The 20,958-nt window shown below is 38.1% G+C and overlaps 1 protein-coding gene and 1 pseudogene across 3 annotated transcripts in view; one reads left to right on the top strand and one right to left on the bottom strand.

The window, feature by feature from the left end:
- SECISBP2L (SECIS binding protein 2 like) overlaps positions 1-13,977 on the bottom strand; it is a 55,771-nt gene extending 41,794 nt beyond the window's left edge. For 2 of the 3 annotated variants that reach the window (XM_047766415.1, XM_047766414.1), the window contains exons 1-4: positions 13,674-13,949; positions 4,625-4,803; positions 2,346-2,670; positions 75-210 (exon numbers count right to left, since the gene is read on the bottom strand). In XM_047766415.1, coding sequence (XP_047622371.1) covers positions 75-210; positions 2,346-2,670; positions 4,625-4,803; positions 13,674-13,697 — 664 coding nt within the window. In that variant the 5' untranslated portion in view covers positions 13,698-13,949. Of the gene's footprint in view, positions 1-74; positions 211-2,345; positions 2,671-4,624; positions 4,804-13,673 lie in introns of all 3 variants that reach the window. The other variant, XM_047766413.1, reaches the window with a different exon arrangement.
- LOC125120757 (actin-related protein 2/3 complex subunit 3-like) lies at positions 13,762-16,750 on the top strand (annotated as a pseudogene).
- Positions 16,751-20,958: the final 4,208 nt, after the last annotated feature.

Genomic DNA, 20,958 nt, shown 5'->3' with positions numbered 1-20,958 from the left:
AATTATAAAATTAATGTATGACAACAGATAAAAATCAGTGGTGTGTGTGTGTGTCTGTAGACATTTTGCCTTACCAGTTTGCTGGGAAGCGTCTACCAGTAGCACAATTTTTGATCGATTATCAGGACCTGCTGCATTTGTCTCCTTCTGAGTAGCTACATTTTTCACCAGTGGCCTTTTGCTTTTTATGTGCTGTTGTAAAAGCTGTTGCTGATTTGAGTTAAAAAAAAAAAAATTAAGATCTTAATGTACTAAACATTATAAAATAAACATCCATTATAAAATACACCTAGGAGTTCCCATTGTGGATCGGCAGATTAAGAACCTGACTAGTAACCATGAGGATATGGATTTGATTCCAGACCTCACTCATTGGGTTAAGGATCCGGCATTGCTGCAAGCTGCAGCATAGGCTGCGGATGTGGCTCAGATCTGATGTTGCTGTGGCTATGGTGTAGGCCAGGAGCTGCAGCTCTGATTCAACCCCCAGCCTGGGACCTTCCCTATGCCACCCATGCAGCCCTAAAAAGACTAAATAAATAAACAAAATACATTACACTTAAATGTATGCTATAATTTTAATTAAATTAACTCGTGTGGAAACAGGGTTACTATGTTAGAATATCATGAGATTATTTATAGCCAATCGTATTAGGCTAAATACTGTATTATACACACATTTATACACTATTTTTCAAATAACCATAAACACTATTATAATTGATAAAATATAAATTCATTTCAATTGTTATTCGCATTTTTAATTTTTCAATCACTGATAAATAATAGGATAATTATGTCAAATAAGGGGATGTAAATTTTTATTTAAAAAGGTAATTAAAAAAGAACTCAAAAAAGGAGTTCCCTAATGGTCCACTGGATTAAAGATTTGCTGCTGTCACTGCTATGGCTTAGGTTCTATTGCTGGCCTGGGAAATTGTGCATGCCATGGGTACAGCCAAAAAATAAAATAAAATAATGAACTCAGAATTCTGAATATATATTCTTAGACTCAAGTGCCTCTGATAAATCATGTTACTTCAAAGTCTTAAAGTTATATACTATTATCTTATTTCCAATACTATTTTTTTCCCTCATTCTCAGAGGTCCCAAAAAGATTTCCCTTGACCCAGGTTTCCACGAACAAAGACTACGAAGCTTTTCAAAGCAACCTCTGCTGCTTGTGTGTATTTTTTTTCTTTTTTGGCCGCCCTGGGGCATATGCAGTATGCAGGCCAGGGATTAGATCCGAGCGACAGTTGCAGCTGTGGCAACACCGGATCCTTAACCACAGCTGTGGAAACACTGGATCCTTAACCCACTGTGCTGCTGGGCTGGGCATCGAACCTGCGTCCCAGTGCTCACAAGACACCATCAAATCCCACTGTGTCACAAAAGAAACTACTGCTTATGTCTATTTTAATCTGTAAAAGGTATGTCAAAAGACAGCTAAGATTTTCACTGAAGAGGATAGGCTAGGCTAATGAAATCTAGAAAAGGCTGGTGCTAACTAAAGGTCTTTTCACACATTTATCTTCAATTTTCTTTAGTCCTAGGAGACCCTGTGTTCACATAACATGGTAAGCATCCTCTGAATAACGAAGTGCTATTCCTACTAAAAATTGACAGAATAGAAACAATTAAGTTGAAGGGATTTAATGAATCACAAATTTTCTCACCCATATTTCCTGTTTATTTCTGAAGACTGAAGTATCTTGATGTGCATTAGCCACTTAACAGTGTCAGTAAAAGGATCCAAACTAACCACTTATTAACACTGGTGTCACTATGCAATTTATCACTAAATTAAAATAATTTGGAAATAGCTGTGCAATATGTATACGTAAATTCTCGGGAAGAACGTCAAGATAACTGTAATCCATATCACCAATTATGAATGAGGAACAAAAATGGAAAATTTATCTCACAAATGCTACACCCGGAGTTCCCGTCACAGCTCATTGGTTAACGAATCTGACTAGGAACCATGAGGTTGCGGGTTCGATCCCTGGCCTTGCTCAGTGGGTTAAGCTTCCGGCGTTCCGGTGTAGGTTGCAGACAGGGCTTGGATCCCAAGTTGTTGTGGCTGTGGTGTAGGCTGGCAGCTGTAGCTCTGATTAGACCCCTAGCCTGGGAACCTCCATATACTTCAGCAGTAGCCCTAGAAAAGGCAAAATGACAAAACAAAAAAACAACAAAAAAAAAACAAAAACAAATGCTACACCCTTCACTGTTTTTTAAATAGTATCTTCAACATTAAAAACTAATCAATATAAAAAGCAAATTACTCATAGTATTACTAACAACAGAAATACCAAACATAAAAGTCAAATTCAGTCACTTACTTTTGGTACCACTGGTCCTCTGTTACTGTTTCTGCTTCGATGACCAGACAATGGGAAGACTTGTCCAAGCTGACTTGGACGCTCAGTGCACTCTGTGGTTATGGTATTGACAGTATTTGCGGCCTGAAAAGTGTTGGAGTAGGGTGCAGGAAAAGGATGATAGAAACCCATAACCTGGGCACATGGTGCTGGCATCAACTGATAATATGTATACTCCGTAGAAACAGGTGGCTGAGCAGATATAATGGGGTAAGCAAGGTATGGTCCAGAAGGGTTTGGATTGGGCTGTTGCCATCGTATATCACTGCTATATAATGGAAACTGTCTGTAAAACCAAATCAAAAAAGAACAAATCTATTTATTGACATGTATGTCTAAAAGTAACACTAAAGCAAAATCTCAACTTATTTTAATAAAATAAAAAAAACAGTAAAAAACAGCAGCCTCATAATTCAGAAAAAAGATACAACTATCATTTTATAAATTTCTTTGCTATAATTAGAGCTTTTTATGTACATGTAATAACAATTTAACAGCATAAAGGAATTCAACCTGATAGTTTGCTGCATTCCAACATTTAAAAAGTACATACCATTCTCATTTGTAACTCTGTCAACCTCCTCAAGATATTTCTGCCTAAAAGTTAAATACCTAGCTACTGACTCTGCCAATAAAAGCAGTCCAAAGTTCCCATCCAATGCTAACAACTGCAACAGCCCTCTGTGAAAAGCATGGTAAGGTGATCATTGTGCAAGGTGATGATTACAACAGGTGATCTGACTCTTCCACCGCTTATTCCTCAGCTTAGGCCCAGGGCCTCCTACCCCTCTGCCATATTCCCCTAACCATTTGGCCAAATCCAGCTCTTTCTCTGGCTCTCCACCTTGGCAATGGATGCAGGCACCAGGTCCAAGGGGAAGAAGAGAAGAAAAAAGCAAGACTATTCACTGTCATCTTTAGCGTTAGACTTCTTTCTTCTAGTGCAACTCCTATAAAGCCCCAGCAAGAGCCTTCCTATCTCAGCAGTCCTCTTCACAGATAGCTGTTGCTGTCAGAGAGAGCAGGAGAAGAGAGCTTTTTCTCACCATTCCATGACAAAGCAAAAGGGAAAAATGTTCCCAGTCATTATTCTAAAAATACTTTCAAATAATCTGATGGCTGACTTACTCATGAATTCTCAAAGATTATTCGGTAAGGTAAGAAAAATTACATTTATTACACTGTATACTTGGCCATTTTGTCAAATACATAAATAGGAGTTTTAATTTAGCTTACAAATCACTTCAAACATAGTCCAATATAGGTCAAGGACTTTCAATACAATAATGTTAACTTGACTCAACTAAGAAGAATCCCTTATTTCTACTGTTTGCCCAATGCCCAAAACTATTAAGAGTTTCAGATTATTAACTTGAATATTTAATATGTGAGAGTTTAGTGGTCTTATGTCTCATACATCCAGAATTTCTCAAAGAATGTGCCTGGGCACACTAGTGTGCCACAATAGTTTAAGATACATAGAAATACTAACTGCCTTAGCCCTTGGGGTGGTTGGGCAAAGACTGGAGCCCAGCTGCCTCATCTATTTACCCCAGAGTGACAGAGAAGTACAATTTTCTGTATGATATAACTTGAAAGAGGCTAAAAGTACTTTTTTTATACAGCAATAAAATGAACTACACCAACAAAGTGCTTGCTAATCATTCAGACAGTCTAAGCAGGGTTAGAAAGGCTATCGTGACTATCACAAGTTACACCCTAACCACTAGGTCACACATTATCTGAACTTCGAGCATTTTGCTAAATTGCCCTGTGATTACAGCACAAAAGCTAAATTTAAACTACAATCAGAGTCTAGAAGTATATGCTAACTAACCACAAAAGTTGCAAAGTTAAGGACGATTCCCTTCATATATTCTTCTTATGCCAGACTGTCTTGGCAATTGATTAGATGCCTCTTTTCAAGAAAGGGCTTCTGTTCATCTCTTTCTGAATAATTCATTCTTCCCTTTGAGTCAATTTATTTCAAACAAATTTCAATGACTTATTATAGGAGATGTATACAAAGAACTCCACCTTCTCTTAGAAAGAATGAGAAAATAGTAATAATCCATGTTAACAATTTTTAAAATTTCTATATCATTTGGTTTTATTTACTTCTCTTAGAAAATGGAGAAATGGTTACAAAGAAAAAAATTCAGTATGTTTTGCCAACTTCATTTCCTTATTCCTTCCTCCCCTCCCCCTGCCAAAAATAAATAAGTAAATAAACAAATTACCTATTGGACTGGTTTTCCTGCACAAATGGATAACAAGTAATCAGGTAGCTGGGAATTGGAGTTGGTTCTACACCAGAAACATTTCCACTATCATTTGGGAGTGCCATAGGGATCATAAATGTATCAGGATTCTTCTTTTGGGGAATAAATGGTTCTACCTCAGCTGACAGCTTGACATTCTTCAAAGAGAAAGTGAAACATTATCAACAAATGAGCAAAAACTAAAATAATATAAAATCACAATTTAACAATAAAAGAATCAGTCTTTACTAATTTTGCCTCTTCTCAGTATTCACAAAACATTTAAAGGAAAGCAATGTCAAATTAAAGTAATTAAATACAATTATACTATTTAGACAAAGCCATCAAACAGGAGGAAATTTATCAAAGGTTACTACATTTCAATGAAGTCATTTCTTACGTAACCAAAGCTGTTAAAATAATCAAGAGTACAAGGAAGTCATACCTCAGAGTCCAAAAATAAAGTTGGTAGTAAAAAAATCTAGCTCTTCAGACAAAACAATGTGTTTTAAACTAATTTTGTTAGGGGAAAAAAATCATTAAACAGAGTTCTAAAGGATAACTACTTTATGTTTGTTGAAACAGTCTAAAAAATAGTCTATTTCTGTCCATTTCAGGAAATTAGATTAGTATGGTTAAATTAAAAGGAAGGAAAATGTCCATGATAAATGGAAAAAAAAAACAACATAAGGAGGAAAAACTTTTGGCTCACGGTTAAAATGGGGAAAAAAATGAGTACTTCAGTTTCCCAGTAGACAAGCTGAATAAACTAAAGTAATCCAAAATATGTACTCCATGTTAGTTTATTTTCTTATCAATCATATAAATCTACAGAGGCTTAATAGACCATAATAAACAATATCAAGGATGCAAAAGTGGGTGACAAAATGATAAAGAAAAGTAAATAAGAGCCATGAAAATCAGGAAAGGAATTACTCTTAGGAAAGATGCGGCTGTGCTGGGAAGAGGCACCTGGAGAGCTTCTTGGGTACCTGGCACAAGTTCCTTATCCTAACTTAGTTGATACAACGTATTCACCTTAAAATAATCTATTTATCTGTACATAGGTTTTATGAAGTTTTCATGCAGTATTTGTCACATTTAACAACACTTTTTTTTTTTGCTTTTAAGGGCCGCACACACAGCATACAGATTCCCAGGCTATGGGTCGAATCAGAGCTGTAGCCGCCGGCCTAGACCACAGCCACAGCAATGTAGGATCCAAGCCTCTGCGACCTACACCACAGCTCAGATTTTTAACCCACTGAGCGAGGCCAGGAATCAAACCCGCATCCTCATTGTTACTAGTCAGATTCATTTCCCCTGAGCCATGACAGGAAGTCCTAACAACACATTTTTAAAATTTAATCATAAGGAGTTCCCTTCGTGGCGCAGTGGTTAACGAATCCGACTAGGAACCATGAGGTTGCGGGTTCGGTCCCTGCCCTTGCTCAGTGGGTTAAGGATCCGGCGTTGCCATGAGCTGTGGTGTAGGTTGCAGACGCGGCTCGGATCCCGCATTGCTGTGGCTCTGGCGTAGGCCAGTGACTACAGCTCCGATTTGACCCCTAGCCTGGGAACCTCCATATGCCGCAGGAACGGCCCAAAGAAATAGCAAAAAGACCAAAAATAAATAAATAAATAAAATAAAATAAAATTTAATTATAAAAGAAATAATCCATAAGCACATTCCATAAAAGCAGAATGTTAAGAACTACATAAAACATTACAATCTAAAGAGATATTAGGAGTTCCCGTCGTGGCGCAGGGGTTAACGAATCCGACTAGGAACCATGAGGTTGCGGGTTCAGTCCCTGCCCTTGCTCAGTGGGTTAACGATCCGGCGTTGCCATGAGCTGTGGTGTAGGTTGCAGACGCAGCTCGGATCCCGCATTGCTGTGGTTCTGGCATAGGCCGACGGCTACAGCTCCGATTGGACCCCTAGCCTGGGAACCTCCATATGCCGCGGGAGCGGCCCAAGAAATAGCAACAACAACAACAACAAAAAAATAATAATAAAAAAATAAAAAATAAATAAAAAATAAAAAGATATTAAACACTCCTTAATAAAACCGGTAAGTGGAATGCAATCCAGTTTTCAACAACTCAAATCAACTACCTCAAATTAACAGTCCTAACTAGAACTTTTTCACCACTAGAGTGGTATTTATTAGAAGCTCCCATCAAGGTACATTTCTCAGAATAAATTTCAGGCATGTCTCCCACAAAAGTAATCAGTAGCAAACCCAAGAAAATCTAAAGGAAAGGTCTGATAGGCTAAAGAAGAGCCTTTCTTGAGAAAAACTGTTCTCCAAAAAGAGTCCACTGTAAATATTCAGAAACTACTGTTTTAAAAAAAGAGGGAGGAGCAGTTCCTGCCATGGCTCAGTGGTTAACGAATCGGACTGGGAACCATGAGGTTGCGGGTTAAGGATCCAGCGTTGCCGCGAGCTGTGATGTAGGTCGCAGACCCGGCTCAGATCCCCCATTGCTGTAGCTGTGGTGTGGGCTGGCGACTACAGCTCTGATTCGACCCCTAGCCTGGGAACCTCCGTATGCCATGGGTGTGGCCCTAGAAAACGACAAACAACCAAACAAAAAAACCAAAAAAACAAGAACAAGACAGAACAAACAAACAAAAAAAAAGGTGAGGAGAAATTTTAACTATATAGCAATGTTAATTCAATACCCTTCCTCCCCACCTGATTTAACTGTGAGGTCTACTTTTGTACTACTAACCAAATCTGAAGGAGGTAAGGTAATTGCACTCAGAAATATCTGTGAACTGAGGTTGGTTTTTTGAATTTCAACACAAGAGGCAAAAACTTCTTCAAATGTGAATAGTGTAAGTCAATGATTTTCATTGTGATAGTCATTAGGATTAAAAACTTATTTATATAAGGTATAAAATAGCAATCTTTGCACATATGAGAACTCAGCAGTTTTATAAATCTGGACTAGAAGACATTAGGATTTTATTTTATATTAAAATTTCAGTTCAATATGAAAAAAAGGAGCAATACTAATATAAAAGGTAATTTAAAAATAACTTTGCCTGACCTGCCCATAAAGGCCATCTTATATATTACTCTTACAACAAAATCAAATTCTTGCTCCACTCAAAAGTTGCAACAAGTTTTTTATACCTAGTCTCATTTGTATTTTATGTTTTATGAATTTACCCAACCCACTATTCACAAAGTATCATGCATAACTTATAACTAATATCTACACATATACACAGCACATACCCTTAAATATTAAAGTCTGTATTGGTTTCCATTCTAAGAGCAATTCTAAATTATCAGCATTCAACAATAAAACACACAAACACTGAAATGATCCTTTGTTTTTAGCAAAAAAGAGAAGCTGCTGTAGTCAACAGCTGCACAAACAGAAGATGTCACTAGCAGGAACAGACTGGCAAACTTTCTCCTATAGTTACAACTCCATATGGTTTTAAAAGCTGTTTATTGTGACTTTGAGGCCTTCAATACCGTATATTAAAATGCAGCTTCATTTGTTCTTGGCCTGAAAAGTAATGCTAAGATCCCAGACTATTTTTAAAATTTCACATAATAAAGCTCATATAGACAATATGTTAAGCAACAGATTCTGGCAACATTTCAATTATATTGGTATAGAAATCCAAAGGAAAAAATGTCTTACACAGTTAACAACAAAACATTATTTAAAAAAATCATATAGTAATACTCCTCAGTTTGAATTTTGGTTTAGTCTCTCTACTTTTGCCAAGATCTATCTTTTCGAAATCAGAAATTTTACAACAAATTTTCGTCTTCTTTAAGAAAACATAAATATGGGAGAAATCTAAAACAGAACAAAATCTATTCCTGTTCTATCTGCTTTAGAAAAAAAACTACACTGTAAAATTATCCTGGAGTTCCTTCTAGGCTCTGGGGTTAACTAACCCGACTAGAATCCATCAGGATGCCGGTTCAATCCCTGGCCTTGCTCAGTGGATCAGGGATCTGGCATTGCCACGAGCTGTGGTGTAGGTTGCATACGTGGCTCAGATCCCTTGTTGCTGTGGCTGTGGTGTCAGCCAGCACTGTAGAACTTCCTGTAACTTCCATATGCCGCAGGGACAGCCCTGAAAAAAAGCAAAAATAAAATAAAATAAAAAAATAAAAAATAAAATTATTTTTATCTTCCACAAAGTATTTCAGAATTTTCCAAATTCATGAAAAATCATAATCTCAAAAAACTGTACTTGGAAAAAAAACCTTAAGCTATTTCACATTCATTTAAAAGTTTGCATATATTGGAGTTCCCGTCGTGGCGCAGTGGTTAACGAATCCGACTAGGAACCATGAGGTTGTGGGTTCGATCCCTGCCCTTGCTCAGTGGGTTAACGATCCGGCGTTGCCATGAGCTGTGGTGTAGGTTGCAGACGCGGCTCAGATCCCGCGTTGCTGTGGCTCTGGCGTAGGCCGGTGGCTACAGCTCCGATTGGACCCCTAGCCTGGGAACCTCCATATGCCTCGGGAGTGGCCCAAAGAAATAGCAAAAAGACAAAAAAAAAAAAGTTTGCATATATTAAAACAAATATCAATAGAACTTTTTTTGATATGAATAATTTAGAAATCCCAGGAATTTATCAGAACAAGAAACTATAAAAACCTTATTTATTTATTTTTATTTTTTTTAGAGCCGCACACGCGACATATGGAGGTTCCCAGGCTAGGGGTCAAGTTGGAGCTACAACTGCTGGTCTATGCCACAGCCACAGCAATAAGGATTCGAGCCATGTCTGCAACCTACAGGACAGCTCATAGCAACATCAGATCCTTAGCCCACTAGGTGAGGCCAGTGATAGAACCCACAACCTCATGGTCCTAGTCAGATTCTTTTCTGCTGTGCCATGACAGGAACTCCTAAAAACCTTATTTAAAACTTTAATAAACAAATGCATTCTGATCTGTGAGAGCCTATAATTCAACTTAGCTCATGTTCTAAAGAGCATCACACTAGTCTGGTATAGGGAAAATAGGTAAATATTACTACGAGCACACATCAACAGAAAATGCATAATAAACTCCCCCAACATGGAACCTCCATAAGACTGAATATAGTTTTCCCAGATTAAGCAGTAGAAAAATGACACCCACTTAAAATAAAAACTGAAGTAGAACATTATAAGGCATGCTCCCACAGTGAAATGTCAGTATGTACTATACACCTACAGAAAAAATATGACCATGGAAACCCTCCACATTCTTGTTAAGGTAAAAAAATGAAATATCAAATATTAAGATGTTTTGCATATCACAGCCAAAAACAAATATCCTCTGAAGGAAAAAATGCTTAGGAGATACCTGCTGGTTTTATTTTCTGCTTATAATGGCTTATACTCAAAGTAAACCACTTGCCAAAACAAAATGCAGTAGTTGTACATTTTGCAAGACTTTAGAAAATATTGAAGAAAAAAATCATTTATTTTAGACTCTACTTGCTTTCCTATCTATACATTTTCCTTCTTTTCTTAAAACAGACCACATTTAATCCTGTTAATATCTGACTGTACTTTTCTAAAAAAAAAAAACTTTCTAAATTTAATACTAGTTTTTGGATTATGTAACTTATTAATTTCTGTTTTTACATTACTTTCTCTCTTGGTTTGAGGGTTTTTCCCCCTTCTTGCCTAAGATGCTTAATTTTTAATTTCCTTTCAAAATGATAAACAATGAAAGTATTTGACTATCCATTTGCCTCAGAGTATAGCTTCAGCCACATCCCATATATCTGCATATGTAGCATTTTATTACTTTTTCAATTTCAATTTCACTAAAATTCTACTTTTTATTTCCTCTTTGATTTAAAAGCTTAGGGATAAATGCCTATTTAAATTTACAAATGGTATTTTCACTAAATGAGTACTATTTACTTTTTTTATTATGAAAGTATTGCTTTTAAAATCTGTAAAAGAAAGATCATTTACTTAGATCTATAAAGGCTAACTATAAGTATTAGTGAATAATAAACATTATAGCATAACTTATTTAAAAAATATTTATTTTGCAGTGCTGATATTATTGGAAGTTCAGAAGTTATTTAAAAGAAAAAATTATAAGGTGGATAATTTTGTATTCTTATTGGTAAACAGTACTTTGCATGAAATCATATGCATTTATTACACACATACTTTTCTAGGAATTAAAGACATTAGTAATGGATAATTTCATAAATTTTATAAGAACCTATCTAATATTAATGTACTAAAAATTAAGCCAATGTTTAAATTATTTGATAATACAAAAGAGAATATAAACCTCAAGTGTTCTGTCACTTCTAAAACCATTGTTTATTTTTAAAAATCTCAAAACACTGTCCAAAATTTCCTAAAAATAGAAACAATAGGCCTTTATAAACAAAATGAACTCCATGATTTATTCTTCACATCCCCTTACACCAACTTTTTTTCCCTTAGGATGGAAAAAAAATGCACTATACCAAGTAATATCTCTTCTTAGAACTAATTCTGGCAATTAAAATGAAGCTATTTGTTCTGATTTTATACAGTCTGCTAAAAGAGAATACTCCCAGGATTCTCTTCTGGTTATAATATTCTTTCAAATAGTCATTACTCCAATTAAAATGATTATCTAGCATGTATCCCTCATAACTTTTTATAATTTTGATCAACATACACACAATGTATCCATTTATACAAAGATTTCATACATTTTTTAAAAAGAGGTATTTCAAGAACAGCAACATGAATGCCTTCAGGCAAAACATGCTTAGATCTTTTTAAAGTTAAACTTGTGCAATACTCCAAGGATTTCACTTAAGATAAAATGCACAAAGTCTGTATTAAGTACTATTTTTTAAAAATCAAACTTCCATGAATTGCTAACCACTACAATAGCACAAAGTAAGTTTTAATGCTGCAGACATCCCCAGAAATTCTGAATATAAACCAACACTAGTTTAAAAGAAAAAAACAAATGTTTTGTAAGAAAAATGGAAATCCAGTGCACTTTTTTTATTTTTATTTTTTCCATTATAGTTGGTTTACAGTGTTCTGCCAATTTTCACTGCATGTTTTTTTTATGACTTCTACCTATTAAATTCATTTCACTACAAAAAATATAAAAGCATATTCCAAATACCTGGAAAAGCGCTAATATAAAATGGAGACTCCTTTCAGATCATCTCTGGACCCCTGAATTAACAGCCTACAGCAAGAATTAGGCAAAGCAGCATCACTCAGCTGCCTGTTAGTATATATGGAAGGAAATCGAATTGATTCAAATTATTCTCTCATTTAGGGTTAGATTAGGGAAGAGGCAGGAGGTATTGGACAAAAAAGAAAAAATCTTCAAAGGAAAATTGACACAAGAATTTTTTTCTGAACCTTAAATTTCTATAAGATTTTAATAAGTTGTGGACTTCGGAAAGATAGAGGATGAAAGAAGAGGCTCTAAATAATTTGCTCACAACACTTGCTGTTAAGGTAACCACACACAAATAGCTATGCTAAAGTTTATCATATAAACAGTTAATTACATTTCCTCTGGGATGAAAGGAATCATAAGTATACATATGGTAGCATTATTAGTTACAGTTCTGTCATCATGGTGAAGGACCAAAATGTTTAACCCTTTCATTATTCACACACATAGACAAAAATCATTCAAGAAAATTTCCCATTCACTTATCAGACTTTGAAATCTCAGGCGTTCTTGATAGATACTTTAAAAAGCTGTCTTTCATTAAATTGGATATGGGTTGTATATAGAATACTCTGGGTCACAGGAAAAACTGTATATATTTGCCAAGGGGGCCCAGTCAATTTTGTTCTGGTAAATACAGTAGTGTTTCATAAGACTCATTTGTGTTTCCAGGGTCATATTCACATAAAGCTTTCTTTAAATAAAGTTTTTGTTTAAAAACAACAACAACAACAACAAATATACACAACCAGGAGGCTGACCTTTGCCTGCTAAAAGTGCAGTATTTCAAAATCAAAACTGGCTCTGACTAGCTACATTTATACAGATACAGAAGTTGGGAAATCTTGTCTCATTATTCAGGTGTTAATTATCCATTTGCAAAGTAATTAGGCAAATCAATAGCCTTTTTTCCTCATCTTTTTTGCCTAGTTCGTCACAAGTAAGGCCTTCTTTCACTGAAAAGGGGAATGGATAGTAAGTAAACTTCGACTCCATCAAATTGTTTCATACAGGTCTCAAGAGTGGAAAATACTGAAACTTTTGGAGGAGCAGAAAACAATTACATTATTTTTGACACAGCCTTCCAGCACCTGCTAGTTTGGATAATCAGGAATTTGATGTAATGAAAAACACTAATGGGACTAATGCGGGAATATGAAAACGGGCTCGGAAATGAATTCGTGCTGGGGGTCCTACACCTTTAAAATATAAAATCTGTTTTTTAAAAAACTAACTTTTGCAAAATACCCGGCTAAAGGGCAAAGAGAAACCGTAGTATTTCATATCTAAAAGGAAAAACCTCCCTAATACCATTGCAAAAACAATGCCTCGCTCAAGGGAACATAAATCTTAAAAAGCCTGTAATCCCCCTTCATCTGTAGTTATCACACATTCTCTGACAGTTTTCCTGAGAAGCCTTCAAAAACCTTTCCACCTTGAAAATACATTCCAGAACTGAAGGGAATGGAGGTTGGCGGGGGAGGGGGGGGGTGTATTTCGTTGGAAGTTACAAACCCTTCTCTTCGGAGACCACGGACTACTTGGAAGTCTTCTGGCCCCTTTTACCAGGCCAAAGAGGAGGGGCAAGAGCGAGTCCGCAGCCCGGGGGGCAGGGGGTATCTGAAGTGAAAAAGCCCCCAAGCTTGAGAGAGCCTCTAGAACAATGCAAGAGAGGAGGGCGCCGACAGGATCCGGGGTAAGGAGGTTTGCACCAGCAGTAACCCGAGGGCTCCTGTCGTCCTGGGCCGCGCTCGGAGCCCAGGGCCCGCCCCGGAGTTAGCAACAACCCCCAGACCCCGGCCCGGCCCGGGCGGCCCAAGCCTGCCTACCTGGTCTGCGGGGGCTCGGTCCATGGCGCCTACAGCCGGAACGGGCCCGCGTTAGTCGGTGTGGAAAGCGCCTGGGGCCGCTTTCTCCATGGCCCTCCGCTCGAGTCCAGACCGGGCTCCGGACCTCCGCCCCTATCTAGCTGGCCCCGACGCAGAGTCCGGCTACGCCACTGGCCAGGGAGGTGGCTCTAGCTCCAGGAGAAGGAGGAGGCAGCCTCAACCTCTGGGAGGGATCATCTGGAACGGAAGCCGAGGAGGGTCCAAATGGGCGAGAGGCGTAGTCGGAAATGGAGGTGCGCAAAATGGAAGGAGGGGGTGGGGCCGAAGGGGACAGTGGGCGGAGTGACCGCACGCGGCCTGAGCAGGCGCTAACCTAACACGAGCTGACCAATCTGGAGGCTAGGGCTGGATATTCCCAGCAGCAGGTGTTCCCAACAGCTCTGTGCTTTGCCTGGACTAAATTTCCCCTCAACTGCCCCTCCGTACCGTTTGGGTTTTTTTTTCTTTAATATATTCAATTTTTTTCATTTTATAGTTTTATTGACATATATTTGATTTATAGTGTGATAATTTCTGCTGTCCAACAAAGTGATTCATTTGTATATACCCACATATCCATTCTTTCTCAGATTCTTTTCCCATATAGGCTATCAAAGAATATTGAATAGTGGATTATTAAACTAGAGGAATGTGGGGCCACTTGGGACCCAGGACACTCAGGTTCCAGTCTTCAGGGACCATCCTTATCTCAAACTGCCTCTTAGTGATTTTGGAAGAATTTTTAGATGCCCACTGTACATATGATCCTTTCTTATGTTATCCAGTTACAGGGAGTCTTGACTGTAGAAGAAAATACCACAGATTGACCACCAGTGAGAAACCAAGTCAAGAGGCTGCATAAATACTGAATAGATAATTCATAGTCCAAGGTCCAGGTCCACCTTTAGGTTTACCTTTAGGCAGATCTTCTCTATCTCTATCCCTAGTTTTACCCAGCCTGTATCCCACCACCCACAGGTAACACACCAACTCTGGTATGTTACTTTTTTCATTGTACTTGACTGTTGATTTTATCTCTAGTTCAATAGTTCCTTGAAAAAAGAGACTGCCACGAAATTGGACACTTGGTAAGAGGGCAGATTGCCTCTGGGCATCTCCTCAGAGGCACCCTCTACACATACTTTTCTCCCTAAGAGTTCTTACTTGCTGGTCACTTCCAGAGTAAGGAAGAAAAATAAAAAGTTATATAAGCAAAATTACACTAAGTGAAGAAAGAGAGTAGAGGCTACTATTTGATGGTCTAGAGTGGAGACTCACAACTGGGAGATAATTTTAAGAAGTTTGCATTGTTATGCTTCAGGAGACATAAGTAAAGACTTGCATTGCCTTTTCAGTTAGTCTGGCTTGTTAGTCTGGTTTTATTTGAATAGGACTCCAAGAAGAGGTGGTCTGTGGAGCATCTAACTGTAATTGATACTATATTTTGACCTGGTGAAAGGAGCTAACTTGGATCACTAAGACTTATATCAAGGCCGGCAGCAGAAAACATTTCTAAGGAGAAACATTTATATTTGTGTGTAGAGATTTTCCATTTATTTAATTTTAGTACCTCTTCTAAGTGTATATGCATGTGGGTATATATAGAGGTTTATGTGTTTAAATTGCACACATATGTATGAATGTTATATACATGAGCAATTCGTGTAATGTTAGGTCCCTAGTGTCTATCACTGAATGCTGAATGAATTTAGGTTTGCTCAGAGAAACTAAGCTATTTATAAAATGCAGTTACGTAAACTAACAGATGATCATCCTCCTTCACAAGTGAAAGATAAAAAGAACTCTGAATTTTGAGAATGTGCCCCTACTGTCCATAAGATACCCCTATTTGAGTAAAAAGATAATAATAATTCAGTAATAATACAGTCATAAAAATACAGTAGTACTTTGGTCTTCTTCCTTTAAGAAATTCTCTGAGGAAATTGATATATAGGATCTCTAAGGATTTTTCCACTTTGTAGGATTTTTATGACTATGAAATAGTTTTTGCTGAGAATTTCCTTTGTACAAGACATTTAAAATTTAAGAACAGAATAATAAGAAATTATAAAAACAAAAATGTCACAATTCTCTTCTTATTTAACACAATCTAGCAATAGTTATTAGAATAAAAACTTAAAACTACAAAGAGTAGTTCTCTCATGGTGTAGCAGGTTAAGGATCCGGCTTTGTCACTGCAGCAGCTTGGGTTACTGTTGTGGTGCAGGTTTGATCCCTGGCCCGGGAACTTACATGTGCCATGGGTGTGGAAAACACACACACACACACACACACAAAGAAAAAAACTATGAAGTCAAAAAAGACATTTTAAAAACATTATATTTTAGACCGGAATCACAGCACTCCAACCCGATGTTCCTTGTTCCGGTCGAAAACCGGATGACTCCAAGATGCTTATCACTCTTCCCTCATGGACTCCAACATCAAACTCATTGGAAATGTGGCACTGCTGCCTATCAGGAGTCAGTTCAAAGGACCTGCCCCTACAGAGACAAAAGATACAGATATTGTGGATGAAGCTATTACTTCAAGGCCAAGGTCTTCTTCAAAAACTCTGAAATTAAGAATGAAGCTCATAGGACCTTGATATATATAACTCTACATTTCTGATTGTCTAAAAAAAATTCCACAAGTGTAATTCTAAAAGCAAAGGTGAGAAAGAATTGTATACATTGGGGACCACTAATTTTCCCATTCCTGGAGAGCCTGGTTTTCCACTTAATGAAGTTTATGCCAAACCTGCAAACAAACAGGAAGATGAATTGATGAGGGCCTAGTTACAACAGCTGAGGCAAGAGACTCGACTGAGACTTTGTGAGAAAGTTTTTGACCCTCAGAATGAGAAACCCAGCAAGTGGTGGACTTGCTTTATGAAGAGATAATTCATGAACAAGTCTTTGGGCAAACACTGTCTCTACAGCCATGGACAGCATTCTTCAGCAAGATATCACAGTTCTTTGCCTTTATTTCATAATGTTTTATTCAGAAGAGAGAAGAGAGCATGTCTTTACTTGTAGAGCTCTTTATCAAGAATTTAGGGCAGGGGGCTGGGGAAGAATGGTTTGTTGACAAATGATTTGAAATTTTCTGCCGTATTAAGCTGGTGCTTAATAACCAATAACAGAGAAATTTCTGGAGTTCCCCTCTTAGCGCAGTGGAAATGAATCCGACTAGGAACCATGAGGTTGCGGGTTCGATCCTTGGCTTCGCTCAGTGGGTTAAGGATCTAGCATTGCCATGAGCTGTGGTGTAGGTTGCAGATGCGGCTCAGATCTGGTGTTGCTGTGGCTGTGGTGTAGGTCAGCAGCTATAGCTCAGATTTGACCCCTAGCCTGGGAACCTCCATATGCTGCAGGTGCAGCCCTAAAAAGACAAAAAGACCAAAAGAAAAAAGAAGAAAAAGAAATTTCTAACACTTCAAAAAATAAAATAAAAACACTACATTTAACAGATGATATGGTTGAATTTTAATTAATTCTCTCATTCCCAGCAACAAATATTTAATGTGCCAGGTGCCATGCTAAGTAGTGGAGGTATAACAGTTAATAAGATACTGAGGACAGAGACTATGTTTTCTGGGCAAGACATACATAGAACAAGTAAATAGAGGTGAGCTGAGGGTCATGAAAAAGGAAACTCAATAGATTCTACCATAGTGTGGGATGGAAGGTGAGAGAAATCATATCTAAGTAAACATCATCTAAGAAAATACCTGAAGGGTGAGCAGGGATAAGTGAGGGGAAAGAAGTAGAAAAGCTGTTCCAAGGAAAGGAAATGACATGTGTGAGGATTCTGAGGTAACAGAGAGAGTTCAGCATCAGTACTTAAACAAGTTCACTACTTGAAATGAGAGTTCTGGAGGAGAGGAATCATCCAATAGAGCAAGATCTTTGAGAAGGTTAGAAAGGCTAGGATACAAAAACCAGGGGAAGAAATTGACCTCAAATGGGAGTAGGGATATGTTGTTTAAAATGACAAGAGGAAAGGAAGAAAGAATAGATATGGCTACATTTATAAGTTGATGGAATGCCTGCCAAATGGCTTCTATTTTCTCAGTAAAGTGGATCAAGATTATTTGCCAACAATGGAGGGAGGTAGAGTTGTGATGACCAGGCACTTGTCAAAACTCAGCAAATGTTTTAAAGACCTGTGCATGTCATTATATGTAAATTTTACATCAAAAGAAAAAATTATAAATAAATATTGAGCTCTAGTTTTTTTTTTTTTGTCTTTGTTGTTGCTATTTCTTGGGCCGCTCCCACGGCATATGGAGGTTCCCAGGCTAGGGGTTGAATTGGAGCTGTAGCCACCGGCCTACGCCAGAGCCACAGCAATGCAGGATCCGAGCTGCGTCTGCAACCTACACCACAGCTCATGGCAACGCCGGATCGTTAACCCACTGAGCAAAGCCAGGGATCGAACCCACAACCTCATGGTTCCTAGTCGTATTCGTTAACCACTGCGCCACGACGGGAACTCCCTGAGCTCTAGTTTTAACAAACGCATGTACCTCTGTAACCCAAATCTCTTTCAAGATACAGAATGTTGCCATACATCCTATGGGTTTTTAAAACTTCTCAGCTTTCCTAGCCACAGCAATCAGACAAGAAAAAAGAAATAAAAGGCATTGAAGTTAGACGGGAAGAAGAAAAACTGTGACTATTTACATATGACATGATATATTAAAAAGAACCTGGAGTTCCCGTCGTGGCGCAGTGGTTAATGAATCCGACTAGGAACCATGAGGTTGCGGGTTCGGTCCCTGCCCTTGCTCAGTGGGTTAACGATCCGGCGTTGCTGTGAGCTGTGGTGTAGGTTGCAGACGCGGCTCGGATCCTGCGTTGCTGTGGCTCTGGCATAGGCTGGCAGCTATAGCTCCGATTCGACCCCTAGCTGGGAACGTCCATATGCCTCGAGAGTGGCCCACGAAATAGCAAAAAGAGACCAAAAAAAAAAAAAACAAACCCTAAAGTCTCCACTAAAAAAAAAAAAAAAACTGTTAGAAGTAATAAATGATTTAGTAAAGTTGCAGGATACAAGATTAATATTCAGAAATCTTTTGCTTTGCTATATACCACTAGTAAACTATCAGAAATTAAAGAAATAATCCCATTTACAATCACGCCAAAAAGAATAAAACACCTAGGAATAAATTTAATGAAGGAGGTGAAAGACCTATTCTCCAGAAACTATAAAGCATTAATGAAGGAATTTGAAAATGATACAAAGGAATGGTAAGATATCCTGTGTTTTTGGACTGGAAGAATTATATTGTTAAAATGTCCATACTGGAGTTCCCTTTGTGGCTCAGTAGTTAATGAACCCAACTAAAATCCATGAGGATGCAGGTTTCATACCTGGCCTTGCTCAATGGGTTAAGGATCCAGCATTGCCATGTGCTGTGGTGTAGGTCACAGATGCAACTCGAATCCCACATTGCTATGGGTGTTGTGTAGGCCGGCTGTAGCTCCAATTTGGCCCCTAGCCTGGGAATTTCCACATGCTGTGGGTATGGTCCTAAAAAGCAAAAAAAGAAAAGAAAAGGGTCCATACTACCCAAAGCAATCTACAGATTTAATCCCTACCAAAACACCCTTGACTTGTTTCACATAACTAAAATAAATACTTCTGAAATTTATATGGAGGAATTCCCATCCTGACTCAGCAGAAAAGAATCTGGTTAGCATCAATGAGGCTGCAGGTTCAATCCCTGGCCTTGCTCAGTGAGTTAAGGATTTGGCATTGCCATGAGCTGTGGTGTAGGTAGCAGATGTGGCTTGGATCTGGTGTTGCTGTGCCTGTGGCATAGGCCAGGGGCTATAGCTCCAATTTGACCCCTAGCCTGGGAATGAACATATGCCATGGGTGCAGCCTTAAAAAGACAAAAAACATAAATTAATTAATAAAATGAAATAAAATTTATATGGAAACCCAAAAGACTCTGAATTGCAAAACCAATCCTAAGAATAAAGACCAAACCTGGAGATGTCATGCTCCCTGACTTCAGACTATACTACAAAGCTATATTGGTCAAAACAGCTTGGTACAGCATAGACACATACGTATAGATCGATGGAACAGAAGACAGAGCCAAGAAATAAACCCATGCACCTATGTCAACTAATATATGACAAATGAGGCAAGAATATACAATAAAGACAGTCTCTTCAATAAGTGGTGCTGGGAAAACTGGATAACTACATGTGAAAGAATGAAATCAGAACAAAAAATAAATAAATCCCAAATGGATTAAAGACCTAAATGTAAGACCTGAAACCATAAAACTCCTGGTAGAGAACGTAGGCAGAACACTCCTTTATATAAATCATAGAATATTTTTTTTTTTGCATCTGTCTAAGGTAAAAGAAATAAAAGCCAAAACAAACAGATGGGGAGTTCCCACTGTAGCTCAGTGGAAACGAGCTGAGCCCAACTAATATCCACGAGGATGTGGGTTTGATCCCTGGCCTCACTCAGTGGGTTAAGGATCTGGGGTTGCCATGAGCTGTGGTGTAGATTGCAGGCTTGGCTCGAATCCTGCGTTGCTGCGGCTGCGGCATAGACCGGCCGCTGTAACTCCGATTTGACCCCTAGCCTGGGAACCTCCATATGCTGCAGTTTCAGCCCTAAAAACAAACAAAAAATGGGCAGAAGAACCTGAATAGACATTTTTTCCAGAGAAGACATACAGACGGCCAACAGGCACATAAAAAGATGCTCAGCATCACCATTTATTAGAGAAATGTAAATCAAAACCATGGTGAGATATCACCTCCACTGTGAGAATAGCTATCATCAAAAAGTCTACAAATCACAACATTTTAAAATAATTATATCTCATTAAATGTTTTTGGTTTTTGGCTGTGCCCAAGGCATCTGGAAGTTCCCAGGCCAGGGATGGATCCTTTGCCACAGCAGTGGCCAAAGCCACAACAGTGATAATGTCAGAGCCTTAATCCACTGGGGTCTTGAGAATCCCAGGGAACTTGAGAAATAGTCTTGTCTTATTACTTATATGTGAAATCTGAAAAAAAGGCAAATGAATGTATATAACTAAACAGAAATAGAGTCACAGATATAGATAACAAAGTAGTGGTTACCAGTGGGGAAAGTGACGGGGAAGGGGGCAAGTTGGGGGTATGGAACTAAGAAACACAAACTATTAGGTACAAAATAGATAAACAATAAGGATGTATTGTACAGCACAAGGAAATAGAGCCATTAT

The sequence above is a fragment of the Phacochoerus africanus genome, chromosome 2, assembly GCF_016906955.1.
Source record: "Phacochoerus africanus isolate WHEZ1 chromosome 2, ROS_Pafr_v1, whole genome shotgun sequence".
In the NCBI taxonomy this organism is placed as follows: Eukaryota; Metazoa; Chordata; class Mammalia; order Artiodactyla; family Suidae; genus Phacochoerus; species Phacochoerus africanus.
This window is presented reverse-complemented; position numbering and strand designations above follow the sequence as displayed.